The sequence below is a fragment of the Colletotrichum truncatum genome, assembly GCF_014235925.2.
Source record: "Colletotrichum truncatum strain CMES1059 chromosome Unknown Contig_0001, whole genome shotgun sequence".
NCBI classification, from domain to species: domain Eukaryota; kingdom Fungi; phylum Ascomycota; class Sordariomycetes; order Glomerellales; family Glomerellaceae; genus Colletotrichum; species Colletotrichum truncatum.
Window position 1 is genome coordinate 1190751 of NW_027222398.1, and position 20656 is coordinate 1211406.

Here is a 20656-nt window from a genome sequence, read left to right on the forward strand (position 1 = left end):
GCTGCCCAATTTCACCAACTAGCCCGGATTTTCTCTATGCCCCTAAACAGACATAGGTCGACATCACTCAGTGAAGAAACTGACTGCTCGCAACTCAGCATTCCGGTGGCTTTTTATTGACGAAGATGATATAGTCTCGCTCCGAAACGCTTGGAGCTATTGTCACGGGTTAGCCAATGTAAGACCAGACGACAGGCCGCCAAGACCCGGGGCAACAAAATAACACTCACGCCACCACACATGCAATTGCGTTATGTTCAATACCAGACCTCATCCCAGCGCTATTATACAATGTAGTGGGTACTCTGGCCGCGAACAAGCCAAACAATGTCATTCCGTGGGGTCACAGGGTAAGAAAGAGATGTCTGCCGATTTTCGTTGGATATGGTTCAACAAGCGCTGTTGTCGACTCCGTTGAATAAACCATCTGCTATGCATGTAATCAAGACAATCATTCATGACTAACCGGGTAACAATGCTTACCGTGACTGAATATTCATTGTAGACATTGTCTTCTTCACTCATGAGGTCGCTTAGCTCTGCAGAAGAAAGGTACACTAACTGACAGCATTTAAGCTGAAGTATATCAAGCAATGAAGAAAGTCTAACTGCTTTGTGGTCACATTTTCCCCTTTCTTCCGTCCGGTTTTACTACTGCAATGACTTTACACCTCGTTTACCAGGTTCCTGTATATTCTGGTCACTGGCATACTATAAATGACAACTTAAAATGGTGTAAGCTCGGGCTTTGATCGTAATTCATTTCAAGGGAACTAACTGCAGATTTGTCTTGACTTTGTTTACTTTTTTACCTGAGTATTAAATCATACTAAGTAACGCAACAGCTAGCCACACACATTTATCCGTGTCCTTCCAGGCCTGCTAGAAGAAACCATCTCTAAGTGGAGTTCATATTCATTCTCAGCAACCCTTTCAAGCCGAGCTTGATATAGTTGCTAGGTTCTGCGTCTTTTCAATCTTCGGAACACACCCGAACCTTGTGCTACCCTGATTCCAGATCTAGATACGGGTCAGTTTCATCCATCAGGTCGTTCAGTTGCAACACTTACAGCATAGATAGACTTCAAAAACGCACCGCCAAGTATGTCAAACTCATTGGACCCTCGCGACTGAACACCGCCATACCACATTCCCTCCCCAGCAGGCGCAAACGCCAGGTCCTCCTTCTGAATCGTGAACTCCTTACCGCCCACGGCAACTTTGAACTCAGGAAGATCATCCACCTTCGTGCTAGTGGGAAAGACATATCCCTGATTGGTATCGTCGTACTTGGACCCAGGAATAGCGGCGTAAAGTGCCTCACAGACCTCGTCCGACAAAAGCGCAAGCGTCGTTCCGGTGTCAGCAATAGCCTTGTTTCCGCTCCTATCCAAGGCTTTGCCATTCACTTTTGCGCTCTCCGATGTAAACATCCAGAAGCCTTGAGAATTATCAACATCAGCCCAGTGGATTTCCTCGCCCGAAGCTTCGACGAGCTCTACATCAATCCAGCCAAAGGTAAAGAACGATCTAGGTGCTCCTGTATCCCTCTCGCTATAGAATGCTGATGTGAAAAGCTCCGCTTCTTGAGGGATGTCCTTCTGAGCAATCATGTTGTCAACAGGCGTCTTCTGTGGGTCTCGAAAGTTGCCATCCCTTTGAACAGTGTTGATGGAACTAAAAGCAAGCCCAAGGAGGCCATCGCCGGTCCCCTGCGAGAACTGGGGCGCGAGCTGCTGCGCGAGTTCGACAGTCTGATTCTCGACAGTCAAGCCACCGAGAACGAGCTTATCAGTACCGCAATCACCTGAAGCCGAGCTACCGTCTCCATATGAGATTTTCCAGGTGCGACCGTCTAGCTTCTGGAATGTAGAAGACTTGGAAGGGTCGAATATGTTATGGCTCGACTGGAGGGAGGTGTCGAGCTGCGTAGAGAAGACCTGTCATGGTGTTATTGATAGCATGTTGCGTACAACAATTGGTAACACGTACCCAAAAGTCAGAAGATCCAGTGTCAAAGTCCAGCTTGAGTTTCTGCGGCGGTGTACCGATGGCGACTTCGCAAAGGTACATCGAATCGTATTGCTGGTCATCAGCAGTCACCTCTCCGCTCTCGTCACCGGATTCGTTCTTTTTCATCAGTACTTTGGTCATGGAGACCCGGCCTCCTATTGGGGCATTGAAACCAGGAGCGGCAAGTCCCCTTTGAGCCATCCTTCTGGTTTGGACATAAGGGCCAGCTTTGGTGGGCTCGAACTTGTACTTGTTCAGTAAGTGAACATAGGATTTTGTGCCATGACGTTTGTAACTCTTGTTGAGGACAGCGGGTATTTTGAAAAGACTCTTATCCTGTTTGAGCTTGGCCTGAGTTTGCATAAAAGATTCCATGGTGTTTTTTGAGGTTGCGATCAAGGGAAGAGTAGTTGTGCACTAGGCGAAGATGGTGGACGATGGGGTCGAGCCGGGCTCAGTCGTCTTTAGGAAACGAGCTGGTGGGTAAAGTCAACAATTAAGCAGCTGCCAGTTTTGGTAAGGTTCAAGAAGATTGGTCGGATGACAGCAGCTGAATGACCTGGTTCAATCGAGTTGATTGATAAGAGGGGCTGGCTGCTTTGCTGAGAACTTGGATTTCTCACAGTGGAAACAATTGGTATGGACGAGGAGTTGTCACTGAAAGGATCAATGAGAACTCAGGCGGCGGATCTCGCCCAGCTTATAGAACGTCAGAAGCAGCGTTTCGCTGACGGCAGCTGAACAAACCCAGCCTGAACCAGGCCGGGCGTTTTGTCACTAGGAAGCTCATGCCGACATTGAAATACGTAGGCTCATATCAAGGCACGGTAGGTGGGGCAGTTTAACTGCAAGCTTGAAACGGAGCTTTCGTGACAGCGCATTCGGATGCTTTGCCCGTGCTCTGAGCTCTTGAAAAGGGATAGAGGAGACCCGGCCTCGGCCCAACCCGAAGAGGCAGTTCGTTAGGGCAACAATGTACTAGCGGGGAATGCACCGTTGTTAACAACGTTTACACTGTCGTTTGGAAATACAAGAGGATAAAGGAGCGCTTGTAGCTAGCTGCAGAGCAAACCTATGACTTTTGAGATGTTGTGGAAGAGCTTTGGCAAGCCAACTCTCAATGACCCCTTTCCCAACTCCCACTAACTGAAGGACAGGCCAAAACTAAAATGAAAACCGGCACATGCAAAACTAGAGACATCTTGTGAGCCAAAACTGCCACTGATTTGATTTGATTTGATGTTATAAACGCAACAGCCATGGGATGAGGTCTTCCCCGCCTACTGAATGATGTAACTGACGCCGCACGGTACTTCCATTGCAGGGATTAGCTTAGCGGGTCATAACCCGTCTTGGCGCCGATCGACACCAGATTCCTGCATACTCTGCCAAGCCACAGAGAGAAAAGAGACAGAGATAGAGAGAGGGGCCTTCTGGCGGTTCAGTCACTGAACTTGACCTTGGAATTAATCCGTCACCAAATCTATCTTCCTTTTTCATGCGTGTACGGAAATACATCTTAGCAAAACGCATACCAATCAGAGAGTGGAGGAATAGTTGGACCTGTAAGCCGTTACTATTGACGCCATAACCTGATGTATCAGCCGCAACTAGTTCAATTTGGCTGGCTTATTTTTGAGGAGTATTTGATGGCAGTATACATCAAGCTGTTTTGAAGTATCACGAAGATCCCAGCATATGAGCTCGTCATGCGGCGCTGACGCGAATCTTGCCAAAGGTGAAACCACGAACACCATTGCTCACCCAACATGGCTCGCCATCGACCAAACTGCTGGCTTTGACCTCCTCTTCTACGGCCAAATTCCTGTAACTATCGTCAATAAGGCAGCTAAAATGGACTTGGGGGATTTGGCTTAGTTTTCACCTTTCAAGGGCCCATCTCCGGGTAGTCCCGTCCTGGCCGCCGCTTCCAGTCTCGGGGTTATATTCGGCAGACACCGGCGGCGTGACCCATCTACCATTCCTCCAGAACCAAGGGGTGGTCAAGCTGCCTTCCATAACAGTGCCGTCTCTCGAGTTGACTAGTAGAACTTCTTTGCGATCTGTGGGCGCAATACTTGCACGGTCTCGAGCTGTGTCGTACATAGTCCGCTTGGTAGTTTTGAAATGGGTGTACTCTGATTGTACAGTAGCAGCTTCGTCAATGACGACTTCCATTAGGGGCTCCTCGGAAGGATCCCCTGCTTCCTTGGTGCTTCCGGGTGGTGGAAGTCTCTCCGGAAAGAGGTTCTGCAATGGCACAGCCGGCACCTGCGATGCCTCGCAGCTGAGCTTCCCATTTGATGTCAGGAGGACCTTGACTCTCAATGGGCTTTCCTTTCCGGACTGGCTCAAGAAGGCTTCAATAGCATCGACGAGGTTTTGCAAGCCTTTATCGCCTGAAATGGCTTCGATGGCGTTAGTCCACTTCCAGTGCGTAGCGGCTCGCAGCATCCGATCTCGGTGGAAGTCCAACATGTAGTATGGCGAGGTCATTTTGGCGTTCCACCCCGCGTTTGCCAGACGTCTCTTGGGAATACCCAATAAACCGGGATCAAATCTGAGTGACGTGAATAGCTCAAAATTAAATGCCATTGCGTCGAGTGGCTGCGAGTGTCGATTTGTTAGTCGGCCTGAAGTGAAGAGCAGTTACAGTGTGTCTGTGTGTGGATGACTTCGTTGTAACAAAGGTGTGTGCAGTCGTCAGTTGAAGTCGCACCAATCTGGTTGTGGAATTGGCGTTGCAGGTACTGGCGATGTCAGTTAAATATCAATCGGCTTCTCGCCAGCAAATGGCTTTCACCTTCACATAAAGTTCTTGGTGCAACAGTGCTCGGGTTTCAACTGTGAAAATTGGCAGAGCGAAAAGGCATCTTACTTCTGGTGACCAAAACAGTAATACAGAAGCCCCTCACCAAATTTCCAACGGTTTGCCCCGCGGGGTCAGAAAATGAAAGTGGTGTATAGTTACATAAGCAATGCATTGTCACTTTCTCACTCAACTCCTCCTTGTAGCTTGTCACAGCCACTTTCCTCTCAAGGCGATACGATAACACTTCTTACAGGTGTTTCCACAATAAGAAGAACAGATATGTTAACAGACACTCGGATGTAGCTTCAAGTTTCGAGTTGTCAGTAATCATTTCAACAAGAGATACCATTTTAGCTAGTCACTGAAGCCTAGGTTGTGCAATTAGCTTCTGGAACCTCTCAGCCAGGAAACTCGTCGTTGTACGGAGTACCAATTCAACATTCTCATGTCTCCGTTATATACTGCCATCTGTCCTATTACCGATTTCAGTGGTTCATTCCATGACACGGCCCTTCCTCCAGCAAGGCCTTTCCGCAATGAGCCCTAAGCTCCAGGCCCATAGGCTATACATTAGGCATTCTCATCATCGGTACAAACTTGACCACATCATCTATGGCAACCCGCATTATGGGATAATGTTCTTAGGATTATTTAAGCAGTAAAGACTACGGATACTAATCATGAACCCAAGCAATTTATAATTGTTTCTCATGTAGTAGATGTTGGCTATAAGTTTAAGAGCCGCCCTGGTGAACATACCAATTTCCATATACGTCACCAATGAAACCTCTCTTGTGGTTGAGATACACTATGCGGGCAAAGTCCCCAAGTGCACATATTTTTCTACCGGTTTGTTTACCATACTGGCAGTAAGCTACCCTCTTAACGCAGAACTCAAACTTGCGGCCGGTTGTATTGGAATATTACTCTTGGTGGCTGGCTGTCTGCATCCAAGTAAGATGTGAGTGGCAATACTAGTAGATCTAACTTACAGAGAAAGAAAAATCATTATTCTGAGGGGAAATAAGATGTTTAGCGTGAGTCCTGCTGGTGGGCATACGTGATATTTACATGGCATGTTGCTGGTATAAGTGAGATAAGATGGGCGTGACCATAGCCTTCCAAAAGTAATCAAATGGATAAGTATGGAAGACACGAGATGTGGGAGAAGAGGTTGGGGATAGCCATACAGAAATTGATGTGAGACTATTTGCATGTTACCTGTGTGCCATGCATCCTTCAATAGAGTGATGCTATCTTCAAATGCTAACAAACAAGAAGCCGCTGCAAAATATGATCAAGCTTGAAAAATAGCAATGCTTAATAATGATAGGACATAAACAGACATGCATCTTGCTGGCTGACCAACGCATCCTTGCTCCGAGGAGCGCTAGGACCCTCTCCGGTTACGTAGTGTGCAGATTCATAGGCGGCTCTCCCTTGAGCCCCCACTCATAAATCGCCTGAGGCCAAGCTGATTTGATCAATCGCAGTGGCAGGACCCAGAGGTATCAGGCCGGAAAAACTCCTCACAAGCTTGCCCCGTCGCGCAACAATTTTTTGCGCGCTGCCCCGGAAGCTCCTGGCCCAGTCCAGCGCATAGCAAATCGACAGCAGACAGCAGCATCACAGCAGCCAGCTCCTGCAACCTCTACATCATCGACCCAGACGAAGCTGGTCAGCCCATTAATACATTCTTTTCAACCTCGCGAGTTCTCTTCCTGTACCACCCTTGATATCTGCACTCCTCTTTATTATCAATTGCCTTGAGCCACTGTAAAAATGGCGAATCCCTTGCCCTCCGTGCCTCCTCTGGCCAACCCCCCAACTGTTGTGCCGGTTGATTCTTCCTCCGGACTCTGGGATCGCATCACCACTTGGGCTTCAGATAACAAGGCCATTGTGTACACCGCCGCAGGTGTTGCTGTCGTCGCTACTGGTGCCGGCGTCATCTACTTCCTTAACAGCGACTCCGTATGTATTTTTTTTCTCTTAACCTGCTCCTGCCAGTCAGTTGTCGTCATGCGATCCATTTTTTCCCCCTTCCAGCCGTTGTTACCGAAATCTTGGCAAAATATGCTGGCAATGCTAGATCACTCTAAGTAGAAATTGAAAGCTGACCCTAGTGCGATAAAGAAGAAGGACTCGACACCAAAGCTGAGCAAGAAGGAGCGAAGGAAAAGGAAGGAGGCTGAGCGCAAGGCCGCCGAGGCAGAGAAGGCCGCACCCGCAGAGACTTCCCCTGCGCAATCCAAAGCCGCTGCCGTTGAGAGCGCCGACGAGCTCCCCGAGATCGACGAGACCTCTGTCCAGAGCTTTACGCAAGAACAGCGAGACGAGTATGCCGCCAAGTTGAAGGACGCCGGCAACAAGGCCTATGGTAGCAAGGACTACAACAAGGCGATCGACCTGTACTCGAAGGCAATTCTTTGCAAGGCCAACCCCATCTTCTACTCCAACCGTGCCGCCTGCTACAACGCCCTTGGCGACTGGGACAAGGTTGTCGAGGACACCACCGCCGCCATCAACCTCGACCCCGAGTACGTTAAGGCCCTGAACCGCCGCGCCAATGCCTACGAGCACCTCAAGATGTACGGCGAGGCTCTTCTCGACTTCACTGCTTCTTGCATCATTGATAGCTTCAAGAACGAGAGCAGTGCGCAGTCGGTCGAGCGCCTGCTTAAGAAGTTCGCCGAGCAGAAGGCCCAGGAGATGATGGCCAACCGCCCCAACAAGCTGCCTAGCCACACCTTCGTCGGCAATTACCTCCAGAGCTTCCGCGTTAGGCCCCGTCCTGCTGGTCTTGAGGATTCCGTCGAGCTTTCCGAGGAGACTGGTAAGGGACAGCTGCAGCTTGGTCTGAGAGCTCTGGAGAAGAACACCGGCGATGGTTACGAAGAGGCGAGAGCGGCCTTCGAAAAGGCTCTCGAGCTAGGTGACCTCGACGAGTTTGAGGCCCTGGCCTACAACCTCCGTGGCACTTTCAGCTGTCTGCTTGGCAAGCACGACGATGCCATGGCCGACCTGACCAAGAGCATTGAGCTGGACCCCTCCATGACCCAGAGCTACATCAAGCGCGCCAGCATGAACCTTGAGCTTGGCGCTCCTGAGAAGGCTGCTGACGATTTCGAGAAGGCCATGGAGCAGAACGCCGACGACCCCGACATCTACTACCACCGCGCTCAGCTCCACTTCATCAAGGGCGAGTTCTCAGACGCTGCCAAGGATTACCAAAAGTCGATTGACCTCGACCGCGATTTCATCTTCTCGCACATTCAGCTTGGTGTCACTCAATACAAGATGGGCTCCATCGCTTCCTCCATGTCAACCTTCCGCCGTTGCATCAAGAACTTTAAGGATGTTCCTGATGTCTACAACTACTACGGCGAGTTGCTCCTTGACCAGGGCAACTTCCAGGAGGCGATTGAGAAGTTTGACAGTGCGATTGAGATGGAGTCGAAGACAAAGCCTATGGCCATGAACGTTCTTCCTCTTATCAACAAGGCCCTTACCCTCTTCCAGTGGAAGCAGGACTTCAGCGAGGCTGAGAAGCTTTGCCAGAAGGCTCTTATTAGTAAGTATTTCGCATTTCTGTTCAAGTGATATAAAACTGACCTGAAACAGTCGACCCTGAGTGTGACATTGCTGTCGCGACTATGGCTCAGCTCCTTCTGCAGCAGGGCAAGGTCACCGAGGCTCTCAAGTACTTTGAGCGTGCGGCGGAGCTTGCTCGCACGGAGGGAGAGATCGTCAACGCGCTCTCTTATGCCGAGGCGACACGCACGCAGCTCCAGGTCCAGGAGAAGTACCCCAAGCTGGCGGCCAAACTCCAGGGCATCAGCCCGGGTATGCCTAGGTAAAGTGCTGGAATAGCACCTGTTCGACAACATGTACACCGAAAAAGAAAAGAAACCACACACAACTCACCTACTGGCGCCGTGTAAGAAGAGAAGAGAGTAGCTCCCCAAAGCAAGGAAGGGAGCGGGAAACAGCCTCGGACATTGGATTCCAGGGTTGGTAATAGGGCACTAAAACAAAGTTTCAGAACGGGATGAAGTAAGAAGAAAAGCCCGTTTGCTGTTATTGTGTCTTTTTGTTGGCTGGCGAGGAGCTTTGGGTTGGTGGTGGTGTAACCAGGGCTTAGCACGGCTGGAAGGCATGGGTCGAAACCCTTACACGTTGTACATAATCCTACTTTCCTCACTTTGCGTACATTGGTGAGAGCATTGTAGAACTAGTCTATTGTCATCTGTAACCATTTCATCTCATTTGGAACCACCTCAATTTTCGTCTATCAAGCTTCTTCTACTTCCGTCTGTACAGCGAACCGTCGACGTGTGTCCAAGTAGACCGAAGCCCCGCTAAATACTTGCAACCAGTTCCTAGCATTTCTTGAGCTACCAGGCGATGTTGAATGCCAATGCTGATTTCTGCATCATTCTAGTTACGGCCAATGATGAACTTGATCATGCATGACTTGACGAGCAAGTGTTTGCAGAAATGTCGATAGACACTATCTATCGTATTTGAATGAGATAAAACAAACGAACGAAACCGATCCTCCTTTGATGTACTGAAGAAAAATAGGGTGCAAATCAAGTCACATCTATAACACGGCAAAAGTTCGATCAAACTAATTATTCGATAAAAGAAATCTGCACGTAAATGGACGATTACCCAGAGGGAAAAAAGGGAAAAAAGATATGTGTGGATGATTTCGCCCGGACTTGAACCGGAGACCTTCAGTGTGTTAGACTGACGTGATAACCAACTACACCACGAAACCATTTGATGTTGAGAGAAGCGGTCGATAGTGCACATGTGATGGTTGGCTGTGTGGCCGGTGGATAAGGCAGGGCTCGAGAGAAATCGGGATACTATCGTGCTTTTGTGCCGAGGCGAGAGCGGGCCATCGGCAGATAACGATGGGGCGGAACGGAGCACCGAGACATGACCGGGGTTGGCATGTTCCCGGCCGACCAGGTTCCCGCGTGGCATCCTTTCAAGTGGGTGCACGAGTCCCAGCCGGGTGGTTGCTGGGCACCGGAAACACAGAGGGAGATTAAGAGGCAAACTTTTTCTTCTTACTTACCGGTTCAAGAGGGTCACGTATAAAGAAAAATAAAAATAAAAAAGAGGACGAAAAACTAAACCAAAAAAGTCTCTCACCATTGTGTGATACGTACAAGGAAACAGGTACCACCCCCCTTTCCATCTCCATCCAACGCAACGGACGGGGTGGGATGGAACATAAATACGTACAAAGATAAACTATAAAGAAGACTCCAGAACCCCCAATTTCCCGTCTGGTCGTATGAAGAGTATGCGTACAATGAATAAAACCTGTGGTTGGGGAATCAGGAGCCAGCCGTGTCAATGTCCGGCGGTAAAAGTGTTCCCTCGTCGGGAGGAGTTGTCGGATATAGCAAAAACACTGCATGTCGCCGTGCTTGCATTGATTAAAACCCCTTTCCCGACTCAAGCCCATGGTCATGAAATCTAAAACAATCGTCGTGCTCTCTTTTAAGTGCTGTCCTTTCCCTTCATCATGTATGCGGGCCACTTCAACATGCCCGCCCAATGCCGAGTAATGCACTCTCTCCATGTCGTAAAACTGCGCTCGCTTGTTGTCTTCTCCCACCTGTCGTAATTAGTTGCCGCACTTGTTGTTGGCGCAGTAAAGACCAGCACCCAAACCAACAGCAAGGGCAATGATGATGACGGCAATGAGAAGGCACCACCACTTGAGCTTGCGGCGGTTGCGGGCGTGCTTGTTGGCAACAGCCACCTCCTCGTTACCCTTCGCGATGTTGTCAACGGTCTGTTGGGCGTTCTGCTCCGCGGCATCAACGACAGGCTCCTGTGACTCGACAAGCGTAGCCATCTCCTGGTAGAGCGTGGCCAGCTCAATGAGAGTCTTCTCAATGCGCTGCAGCTCGTTGTGGCGGGCTCTGACATTACCCAGCACTGAGTTGGCCTGGCCTGTACGGTTGGATTTGAGCTGTTGATGTCAGCATCTGTAAGCAAACAGGGCGGGAAAGACGGAAAAAAAGACAACGTGAGACCCTAAAACTTACCGCAGTCTGGAAAACACCTTCGTCGCCCCAGTCGGCCTCTGTTGCCTGCCTGACTTCGTCTTCCGTCGCTTCCGGGTTGACGATGCGGTACTGGCGGGCGATCTGGTCGCGGTAGCGCTTCTGGTAATCGCTCTCAATGCGCTGATACTTTTCGAGCTCGGCTTTAAAAGTGTTACGGAGAGAGTTGAGATGGGCGCTCTTGGTGGTGCGCGAGTTGTCCTGAGTCTTTGCGAGGTCCTTCTCAAGAGCCTTGATGCCGTCCTTGACCGCCGTGTTGCGGAGTTGTGTCGCCGAGACAGCCTGTTCGAGCTGGTGGCTGGCATTTGCATCGGCGGACGCAAGAGAGCGCTGGTGCAGCTGGGCGATGCCCTCGATGTCGGAGGTGAGACCCTGGATTTCCGACCGCAGATACGTCACGCGCTGGAGGAACTCATGCTGGCTCAGAGTTGTCGGTGGGGGCGGCTGGTTGGCGAACTGGTTTGGCTCCTCCCCGTATGGCTGCATCTCATATTGGCCCTGGCCATATTGCTGTTATTGCGACAGTTAGCGATGATGCGACAAGGACTTTGCGCTTTCGCAACGGCAGAACCGCGATTGAATCGCGACGGACCTGGTTGTTATCGGGGTAGCCGTAGCCGCCCTCCTGCTGGGGGCCCTGAGCATAAGGGTTGTTGTTATACTGTCCGTACGACATACTGACGATGGGCTGCTGCCGACAGAATGACTGACAGAGCGATGAAGAACGCAAAATTGAAATGTAACCGGATAGGTTAGGTGTGGTGGAAATCCGGCAGCGAAAAATAAGTTGGCGTTCTCTCAAGATGGATCGGGTGGTAGCAGGTGTGAGGATATTTCGGCTGATGTCTGGTCGTTAAATGACGTCCAGGTTGGTCTTCTGTCCGCTGACGGGAACTGGGAAGTGCTGGGGAGGCACTGAAATGACAGTGTGGACGGACCCAATCAGGAACCGGGACCTGTCAGAGCGGATACCGCGGGCAGTGTCTGTGGTTGGGTGGGAAAGGCCACAAGTGGGCAGGATTGGCTGATCAGATTTCCGGGGTCCTTTTTTTCTCGTCCCTTTTTCTTTCCACAAAACCTGGCAGCAGAAACAAATAAACAACCTTTAGGAAGGACAGCCCTTTTAATGTCCTGTGACTTTTCTTGGGTTTCTTCGTCTTCAGCGGCACATGAAACAAGGAGGCTTAATTGATAAAAGTCGAAAGGAAAAGCAGTCGTCGCGCTCGGGATAAGACAGGCTGCAGCGTGCTTAGTGACATCAGAAGAGTGTTACGCCGACGGGCGGGGCGAAGCTTATTATACATGGGACGCCGAGTTTTCTGTTAAAGTCTCACAGCCCAGACACAGTGCCCAGCGACAGATGGTCTTGCCCCCTCAGTGATTCCTCTCGGTCTCACACACCCTCAGACGGTGCTGTGCAGTACAGACAGCCTGGGGGCTGGAGCTTGGAGTTTTTGCTGCTGTTGGCCCCCCTATACGCGAGACTAACCCAATTGCCCATTCCATTGCTGCCACCCTTGGTTGAGGTGAGGTGATGATTGACGCCTGGTGGACACGGCTATGGCAATTAAAGATGGGCTGTCGCATCCTAAGATAGCTGACGAGTATAATCAAGATTGGATAAGACTACCGACGCTTCCATTTTCTCAATTAGCGAATAGAACTGATCATTTTCCCGCACCAGTTGCAGGACTAAACACTGACGCATCAGAAATTTCACAGCCTCCGGTACATTTGCTGACCATGCCGGTTCGACCGCAGGTCCCTGACGACCAAAAGAGGATTGTCGGAAGCCAGTAGCGTCACCAGTTCGTGGCTGTGCGGCGGACAGCCATTTTGCCTATCCCAAAAGTCCCAAGCCTCCTCTATGGTTCGTCCTTTCCTCTCCACATCGCCTCCGCTACTCCGTACCTCCGCCGAGCAGGACGACAAAAAAAGCCTGCAGGCGATAGGCAACGGCGAGTTCAAAAAGCCCGCCTCGCTCCGTATCCGTGTTTGCGCGTATATCGCGGCGGGGCCAAAGAGGAACCGATTCGCAAGCAACCCAGCCCGACAGGGGGTTTGGCTCGTTTATCCCCTTGCTTAACTTTTCGATGGAGAAGTACTCGGCATCTCGACCGCCGCATGACAGATCTGGATAGCCCCTCATTGGCTCGTGATGGCTATCGCAAAATGTTGGTGTTTCGAATGGTTGGTTTTGCTGAGCAGAGGAAGCCGCACTCCATTTAGTCTCGCTAGCTTTACTCTTCTGCAGCTATTCTTTTCTTCAACTCATTTGACAAATGGGGAAGAGTTCATCCAAAGCAAGCTGTTACCATACGAGCCCCAGCCGAGGCAGTTCACTATCATTACTACCATTACGACATCCAGAAGAGAACCGCCAATGGGTTTACAAGCTGACGCTGCCTATGAAAGCCACACTTTGCAAGACTCGTTCCATTGATTATGTTACTGTACGTTATAAAACAATAGCCCTGAGCTCTTTTAACATAGAGCATGCCTGACAAATCTTCCTCCCGCGTTGAATTCAGCCTACACTTTGGTCTCTTGATATCTATTCCGCACAACCTTTTTGGAGCCTTTAACGCCTCAATACCAATCTATCCTCCATATAAACCTGCCTTTGTCTTTGGTGGCTTTTCGGAGACCAGTGTTTTTATATTGTGTGTGTGTTTGTGTGTGAAAGCAAGGACATGACCGTACTTTCGCCAGCCAGCCCTTCTGCGGGTTTCTCACGCTACACCATAGTGTATGTGATTCATCCGATTTCTGTGTTGGATCGGTATGCTCCTTGTGTACCTTGTCATCGCATCTCGACGCAACGCTTTACAAGGGAAGCAGCGATGATGAGGGCTTTGAAGAATATTGCCTCGAGTCTTGGTCCCCACTCGTGTCTCACAAGTATTCCTTCTTTCTGCCTGTACGAGTATATTGGGTCAAGTGCCACTCGACGTCTCCTTCCTTGTTCTCGAGTGTGCCGCCACGGATTTCAAACGGCCTCATCGTCATACGGGGTCCAACCTCGGCAAGTTCAACAGAATCATATGAGGTGCGAACAAAAACGTGGCTGGCAACTCTGGTAAGCAGTTGTAGCAAGAACATTGAATCAAGATAACTCACTGTCGGACCTCAATACTGTCCTCGTTGTTCACAAATGTAACAACCCGGTTGCCCATCTTGGCCTTGCTGGTAATGGGGTCGCGTGGAGGGAAAAGGTGCTTCAGCACCTTGACAATACGTTGTCCAAGACGACTGGTTTGGTATATTAGACATGATTTGAGATTGTCCGGAAACTAGAACCATACCTTTTAAATCCCTCAAATATGAGATGAGGGTACGCCTCGGAGACACTACCTCGAATGGAACCGGGAATATCATGTCGAAGAACTACGTTATGCAGTGAAAATGAGACTGTTGGGCCGTGGGGCAGATGAGAAATGGTCAGAGCAGTGGGGTTTCCACGGTGTTCATGTAGCAGGACGATATCGCTTAAAGCGTTCGATTTGCACGACTGAACAAGGTCCGGCAGAATGAGATTTCCACGATTGAGGCGGACCGACGTAGGAAGGAGCAATCTGATCTCCTTGCTGAATGCTGCCAGACGACTCGAAGGATCTCTACTGGTCGTAACACTGAAATGATGTCAGCCATTGCCCTTATGTGTATGAAATGTTGCCAGTTGTGAGACCGCCACTGCTTCCTCTGTCTTTCTGAATTTACAGGCAGTTATAAGAAAACACATGGCTGGAAACAAGTCGTGTGCGTTTGTAACTTCTCAGGCTTTCGAGACAGGCATTGGCGATGTTCAACTCCGCCACGTAAGAAGTGTCTCAGCACTTCATGGCTGATCTCAAGAAATATTCAGACAAAGCGTATGTGTCATGAGGCATGCGGAGACAGTGGTCAAGGCGACAGTGGAAAGAGAACCCGGTATTCATCATCGGGACATTGCCACTCACAGAATTCTGGGGTCTTGGATTCCGCTTAATTGCGAGTACTCGTCATCCAAGTCCATTTCCTCGTTGATGCTGAGATCCGGACGAGCTTCATCGTATTGGTAGCTGCCAGAGTCAAAAATTTCGCCCTCGATGCTTTGGATCGTAGATACACTCACTCTTTTCGCAGAGACTTATCCTTGGCAACAGATGGGTCAAGTGGTTTTCCCGAGGCAAGCGCAGATTTGAGAGCAGCTCTTTTCTCATTCGTTTCTGCCTCCTTGAGCATCAACGCGCGCCTATATAGGTAGTCTCGCCTTTGGCGAGCTTGTTTCCGCTACAAACCATCGATTAGCCAACTTCCAGTATGAGATGTGATGATAGTGGCGCAGTGGCAGAAACCTCTGCGAGGCCGTCGAAAGCAACAAATGTTGAGAACTTTGGTAGAGCCTCATCAAGCTGTGAAATTTCTGGTACTTACAATCATTTTGCTAAGTTTTTGTTGGGTGTTACCTGGTTGATGTCAAATTTGGCTCCCTCGAACGCCCAAAGTCTCTGGGACATAAAAAATCCTTATCGCAAGTTTGGTATCCGCTTATCAGCGGAGGTCACGTGGCGATAACTGCCATCCCACCAAAATGACTGCACCTTTCGCCGCTTTCTTTGGGCCGACTCGACCTGATTTCAAGCTACGTGTGTCGACTTCACGACAGCGCACACACGTTCAGGGCAACATTTCGCTCAGTTGGTGTACCTTTAAGGTCTTGACACCAAACCCTGAACTTTCTGCACCGATATGATGTGACCTTTCCCGTCTTCCTAGCACCTCGAATCCCCTTCCGTACGACCTGAGCCATCCGAGGCTCTGCGACGCCGAAATATTCGAGAACAACAAAAAGGCTGAGGTAAGTTGTGCCTGCCCAGAGCGCCGCAGACGATTTCAAACTCTTCGCCACTGCCTGCTCGTCTATTGCCACTGCCTTCTTGTTATGAACAAGGCCCCTCATTCCTGGACTGGACTCCCCACTAACTTATTTGACCAAGGGAGTGGATCAGCATAGAGAGAAAGAGAGAAAGAGAGACAGAGAGAAAGAGGGGAGATTATTAGAGAGAGAAGTGGAGGATCGAGCTATCGCGACAATGGAGGGCGCTTTTACTCATCTTGGGAATCACCTGATCAGCGACTCGGCCGCTGCGATCAAGGCTGGAGCTGACGATTTTGCCGGCATCGAACCCGATGAAAGCCTCCTTTACGGGAAATTCGGCGGCCGCAGTGGCCGCCGCCGCGCCGACGACGATGACAACCAAACCGAGCTTTACGATGACGACGACAACGATAGCTTGGCAAGCATGCCAGTTGGAGCTATGAAGGATTTGAACCTCGGCAGGCCTCAGGAAGAAGATAGGGAGCTTCCCTCCCACGCCTGCGCGTGAGTTGACCCCGTTCATACTTTGCGCTACTTCCATAAACTGACTCTCCCTGTTTAGGTACTGTGGAATCCACTCCCCGAGCTCCGTCGTCAAGTGCCTTGGCTGCAACAAATGGTTTTGCAGCGCCCGCGGTAATGCAACTTCGTCTCACATAGTCAATCACCTTGTTCGTGCGCGGCACAAGGAGGTCCAGCTCCATCCAGAGTCCACCTTGGGCGATACCGTACTCGAGTGTTACAATTGCGGAACCAAGAATGTCTTTCTATTGGGCTTTATTCCTGCCAAATCGGACACTGTTGTAGTGCTCCTTTGTCGCCAGCCATGCGCCGCCAATACATCTTCCAAGGACATGAGCTGGGACACCTCACGTTGGCAGCCCCTCATTGAAGAGCGAGCCTTCCTCACTTGGCTCGTGGCCACCCCATCCGATGCTGAGCAGCTGCGTGCCCGACACCTGACCCCACCCATGATCGCAAAGCTGGAGGAAATGTGGAAGGACAACTCCACTGCGACCGTCGCCGACCTCGAGAAGGCCAACAGTATTGATGACGACCCACACCCTGTCCTTCTCAAATACGACGATCCCTACCACTATCAAAACATCTTTGGTCCCTTGGTCAAGATGGAGTCTGACTACGATAAGAAACTCAAAGAGGCGCAGTCCGAGGACGGCCTAACTGTTCGCTGGGATTATGGCCTCAACAATAAGCATCTTGTTAGCTTTGAGCTTCACAAGATAGAGTCCGGTGACGTCAAGTTGGCAGTTGGTGATGAAATGCGGCTTCGGTACAAGGGAGAGCTCCGGCCCGCGTGGGAGGGAGTTGGATATGTCATCAAAATCCCTAACAACCAATCTGACGAAGTCACATTGGAGCTGCGGAAGGCTGGCAACGAGAAGACTGTCCCGACTGAGTGCACTCATAACTTCTCTGCGGACTACGTTTGGAAAGCTACATCCTACGATCGTATGCAGTATGCGATGAAGACCTTTGCCGTTGACGACATGAGTGTCTCTGGGTATATCTTTCATAAGCTGCTTGGCCACGATGTCGCTGTTGCGCCGCAGAAGACGACTATGCCTAAGAAGTTCAGCGTTCCCGGCCTGCCTGACCTCAACACTAGCCAGATTGCTGCTATTAAGGCGGTGCTGTCAACCCCTCTCAGCTTAATCCAGGGTCCTCCTGGAACTGGCAAGACCGTTACTTCAGCGACCATCATCTATCACCTGTGCAAAATGAACAACGGACAGGTCCTGGTCTGCGCGCCATCTAACGTCGCTGTTGACCAACTCTGTGAGCGCATTCACCGCACCGGTCTGAAGGTCGTCCGTCTTACGGCCAAGTCTCGCGAGGATGTGGAGTCATCCGTGAGCTTCCTTGCTCTCCACGAGCAAGTCCGTATGAACGACAGCAATGGAGAGCTCGTTAAGCTCGCGCAGCTCAAGAGCGAACTGGGCGAGTTGTCCAGCCAGGATGAGAAGAAGTTCAAGCAGCTCACCAAGGCGGCTGAGCGAGACATTCTTCACAACGCTGATGTGGTTTGCTGCACCTGTGTTGGTGCTGGAGACCCTCGCCTTTCCAAGATGAAGTTTCGCAACGTGCTAATTGACGAATCCACCCAATCCGCCGAACCCGAATGCATGATCCCTCTTGTTCTTGGTTGTAAGCAGGTTGTCTTGGTCGGTGATCATAAGCAGCTGGGCCCTGTCATCATGAACAAGAAGGCTGCAAAAGCCGGTCTCAACCAATCCCTGTTCGAGCGTCTTGTCAATCTTCGCTTGGTGCCCATCCGTCTGAACATTCAATACCGCATGCATCCTTGCTTGTCCGAATTTCCTTCCAACATGTTTTACGATGGTTCTCTCCAGAACGGTGTTACGGTCAGAGAGCGCCTCCGCCGCGACGTGGACTTCCCCTGGCCGGTCGCTGACATGCCCATGATGTTCTGGTCTAATCTGGGCAACGAGGAGATTTCGGCTTCTGGAACATCTTACCTCAACCGCACTGAGGCTTCCAATGTGGAGAAAGTTGTCACCCGCTTCTTTAAGGCTGGAGTTAAGCCTCTTGACATCGGTGTCATTACTCCGTATGAGGGCCAGCGCAGCTACATCGTTAGCACCATGCAGAACACTGGCACCTTCAAGAAGGAAAGCTACAAGGAGGTGGAGGTTGCGTCGGTCGACGCCTTCCAAGGTCGTGAGAAGGATTTTATTGTCCTATCCTGTGTCCGTTCCAACGACAACCAGGGAATTGGTTTCCTTTCTGACCCGCGTCGTCTTAACGTCGCGTTGACTCGTGCTAAATACGGTCTCGTCATTATCGGCAATCCCAAGGTCCTCTCCAAGCATGAGCTTTGGCACCATCTTCTGGTTCACTTCAAGGACCGAAAGTGTCTAGTTGAGGGTCCCTTGACCAACCTGCAGACCTCCCTTCTTCAGTTTGGCAAGCCCAGAACCGCTTACCGGCAGAAGATGAGTCAGCCTCCCCAGTTCAACGCTGGTGGATTTCCTAACGGCAACAACCGATTCAACGGTGCTGGTTCTACGCGTGACTTCGACTCCGGCTCGATGATGTCTTACATTCCTGACGATGTCTCATCTATTCACAGCTCCCTTGGAGGTGCCGGCCTTAACACTACCTACCCGCCAATTTTTTCGAGCTTTACTCCTGAGCAGTGGCCTGGTCTCCCCGGGGTCTCCGCAGCCGGCCGCTCTGGTACCAAGAGGGGCGGACGTGCCACCGAGAGCATTGCCGGTGAGAGTGTCGCCAACTCAGAGTACACGGATGCCAGTGCCAGCGTTATCGGCGCCAAGGGTGTTGGACAGGGTGGTGTCAGTTTAGGCGCCGGTCTTCAGGACGCCATTCATGGCATGCGTCCTGCCTCGTACAGCCATAGCGACCGTCTGAAGCAGTACGTTGAGAGTGGTGGCCGCATGGGGCCTGGAAACGGCTATGGCCGTCGGTATGATGATGACGAGAAGAGCGTTAGCACCGCGTTTCATAGCCAGATTGGTGGCGGCTTCGACTGAAAAGCGTGAGGGATACGGACAGGGACATGCTGTAGTAACCACATGAGTGGTTTTCACCGAATCCTCCAACGGCTTTCAGCCCTCGCCGCACCATGCTCGGTGCTGTACGAAGGAGTAGGCAGTTCGCCTCAACCCAGAGGTGTCTCAAAGAGCCGGCGCCGGTCAGCGGAAAGCATTCTATATGGCTGAAGCGTTGGTTTCTAACGACGACGTGCCGCAGGCGGGTCATGGCCCGACCAGCGAGAGCTGCAACCGACGGAGAGGATCGCTCGCGCGCGCCCTCAACGGCCCGCAATTGGCAGATTGTTATCAGTGTGCTGTTAGTGTTAGGAAGGGGAAGACGAGGCGATGGACGAACGATGGGCTCGGGTTGAAGTTACGGATCTGCGTCCCAAAAGGCAACTTGATATGGGGAAAAGCATAGTGATGGACATCATGGTCTATTCTAGCGACCCAATACTCGCTGCTAATGTTCCGGACCGATTTCTAAGCAATTCTGCATTGAATGCGGAAATGCACAAAGCCCAGCTTAAAGGTAGCCTCTAGGTAGTAATCACCGTCTTTATTTGCACGTCACCCATGCCCCAGGTCACGCTTACCCACCGTGAGGCCACATTGCCCCGTTGCAATCCACAGATTCGTCGAAAAGTTTGTATCGTAGCAATTAGACTTTCACGTCAATGAGCTTGGAATAAATACCTAGGCGCGAGTAAGATGGCCTGCTCAGGGTCGGTTACTTGGTCAAGCTTTTGCGCTGTGATGTGTGTAGCGGCGGCAGTCCACTGATAGACAGGGGGTGGCGATTGGTACCCCACAAAATGCTAAATTAATTACATCGACAAGGAGCATCCCCGTTGGACAACGGGAGTAGACACTCAAATATAACAGTAAGAAGATGGTTAGAAGAAGACAGGTCTTTTATTCAAGAAGGACAGTATCCTCGACATGAGACCGTTTGCATCCCATGCGAGGTCCACTATGACGATCCGTCCGAATCTTGAACTGGTAAAACGTTTGGCAAGCGGGGGAGTTTCCCTCCTTTTTTTGACGAAGTAGGAGCGCGAGAGCTCGGCGCCACAGCACCGCAACGCCCCCGACTCTCTCGTATAGGAATTTCTTGGCATTCGGTTACGTACACGTGTTGAGCATCGACAACGGTAAAGGGAGCCGACTTGGCTGGCAAACGGAACGCAACGGTCCACCCCCCCTGACCTTGGGTTTGTTCGGTCTCAAGCTTCGGAGCTCTGCCGCTCCTGGTTCCTCTTTTCTGCCAAGTTTTGTGAGCTCAAAGGTCATAAGGGTCTTTCCCTTTAATGCCGTTCGGCTTTTCCTCCCTCCCCTC

The 20656-nt window shown here is 50.8% G+C and overlaps 6 protein-coding genes across 6 annotated transcripts; 2 read left to right on the plus strand and 4 right to left on the minus strand.

Moving 5' to 3' along the window:
* Positions 1 to 933: 933 nt before the first annotated feature.
* Positions 934 to 2388, minus strand: CTRU02_200286 (aspartic endopeptidase; the record flags this gene model as incomplete). Its single annotated transcript, XM_036718287.1, has 3 exons — positions 934 to 1020; positions 1071 to 1940; positions 1993 to 2388. The coding sequence occupies 3 exons, from the start codon at positions 2386 to 2388 to the stop codon at positions 934 to 936; spliced, it is 1353 nt and encodes a 450-aa protein (XP_036589287.1).
* Positions 2389 to 3720: 1332 nt separating this feature from the next.
* On the minus strand, positions 3721 to 4608 carry CTRU02_200287 (aminodeoxychorismate lyase; the record flags this gene model as incomplete). The annotated part of the gene is made up of 2 exons (XM_036718288.1): positions 3721 to 3838; positions 3899 to 4608. 2 exons carry the CDS (start codon positions 4606 to 4608, stop codon positions 3721 to 3723), a joined length of 828 nt encoding a protein of 275 aa, XP_036589288.1.
* Positions 4609 to 6607: 1999 nt separating this feature from the next.
* CTRU02_200288 (mitochondrial precursor proteins import receptor) lies at positions 6608 to 8685 on the plus strand (the record flags this gene model as incomplete). The annotated part of the gene is made up of 3 exons (XM_036718289.1): positions 6608 to 6799; positions 6941 to 8399; positions 8450 to 8685. The coding sequence occupies 3 exons, from the start codon at positions 6608 to 6610 to the stop codon at positions 8683 to 8685; spliced, it is 1887 nt and encodes a 628-aa protein (XP_036589289.1).
* A 1790-nt stretch (positions 8686 to 10475) lies between these two features.
* Positions 10476 to 11596, minus strand: CTRU02_200289 (snare domain-containing protein; the record flags this gene model as incomplete). Its single annotated transcript, XM_036718290.1, has 3 exons — positions 10476 to 10826; positions 10903 to 11430; positions 11513 to 11596. 3 exons carry the CDS (start codon positions 11594 to 11596, stop codon positions 10476 to 10478), a joined length of 963 nt encoding a protein of 320 aa, XP_036589290.1.
* Positions 11597 to 13815: 2219 nt separating this feature from the next.
* Positions 13816 to 15342, minus strand: CTRU02_200290 (u3 small nucleolar ribonucleoprotein imp4; the record flags this gene model as incomplete). Its single annotated transcript, XM_070203666.1, has 6 exons — positions 13816 to 13996; positions 14041 to 14172; positions 14226 to 14552; positions 14880 to 14981; positions 15035 to 15192; positions 15337 to 15342. The coding sequence occupies 6 exons, from the start codon at positions 15340 to 15342 to the stop codon at positions 13816 to 13818; spliced, it is 906 nt and encodes a 301-aa protein (XP_070062248.1).
* Positions 15343 to 15995: 653 nt separating this feature from the next.
* Positions 15996 to 19314, plus strand: CTRU02_200291 (ATP-dependent helicase nam7; the record flags this gene model as incomplete). Its single annotated transcript, XM_036718292.1, has 2 exons — positions 15996 to 16285; positions 16344 to 19314. 2 exons carry the CDS (start codon positions 15996 to 15998, stop codon positions 19312 to 19314), a joined length of 3261 nt encoding a protein of 1086 aa, XP_036589292.1.
* Between the last annotated feature and the right edge of the window lie 1342 nt (positions 19315 to 20656).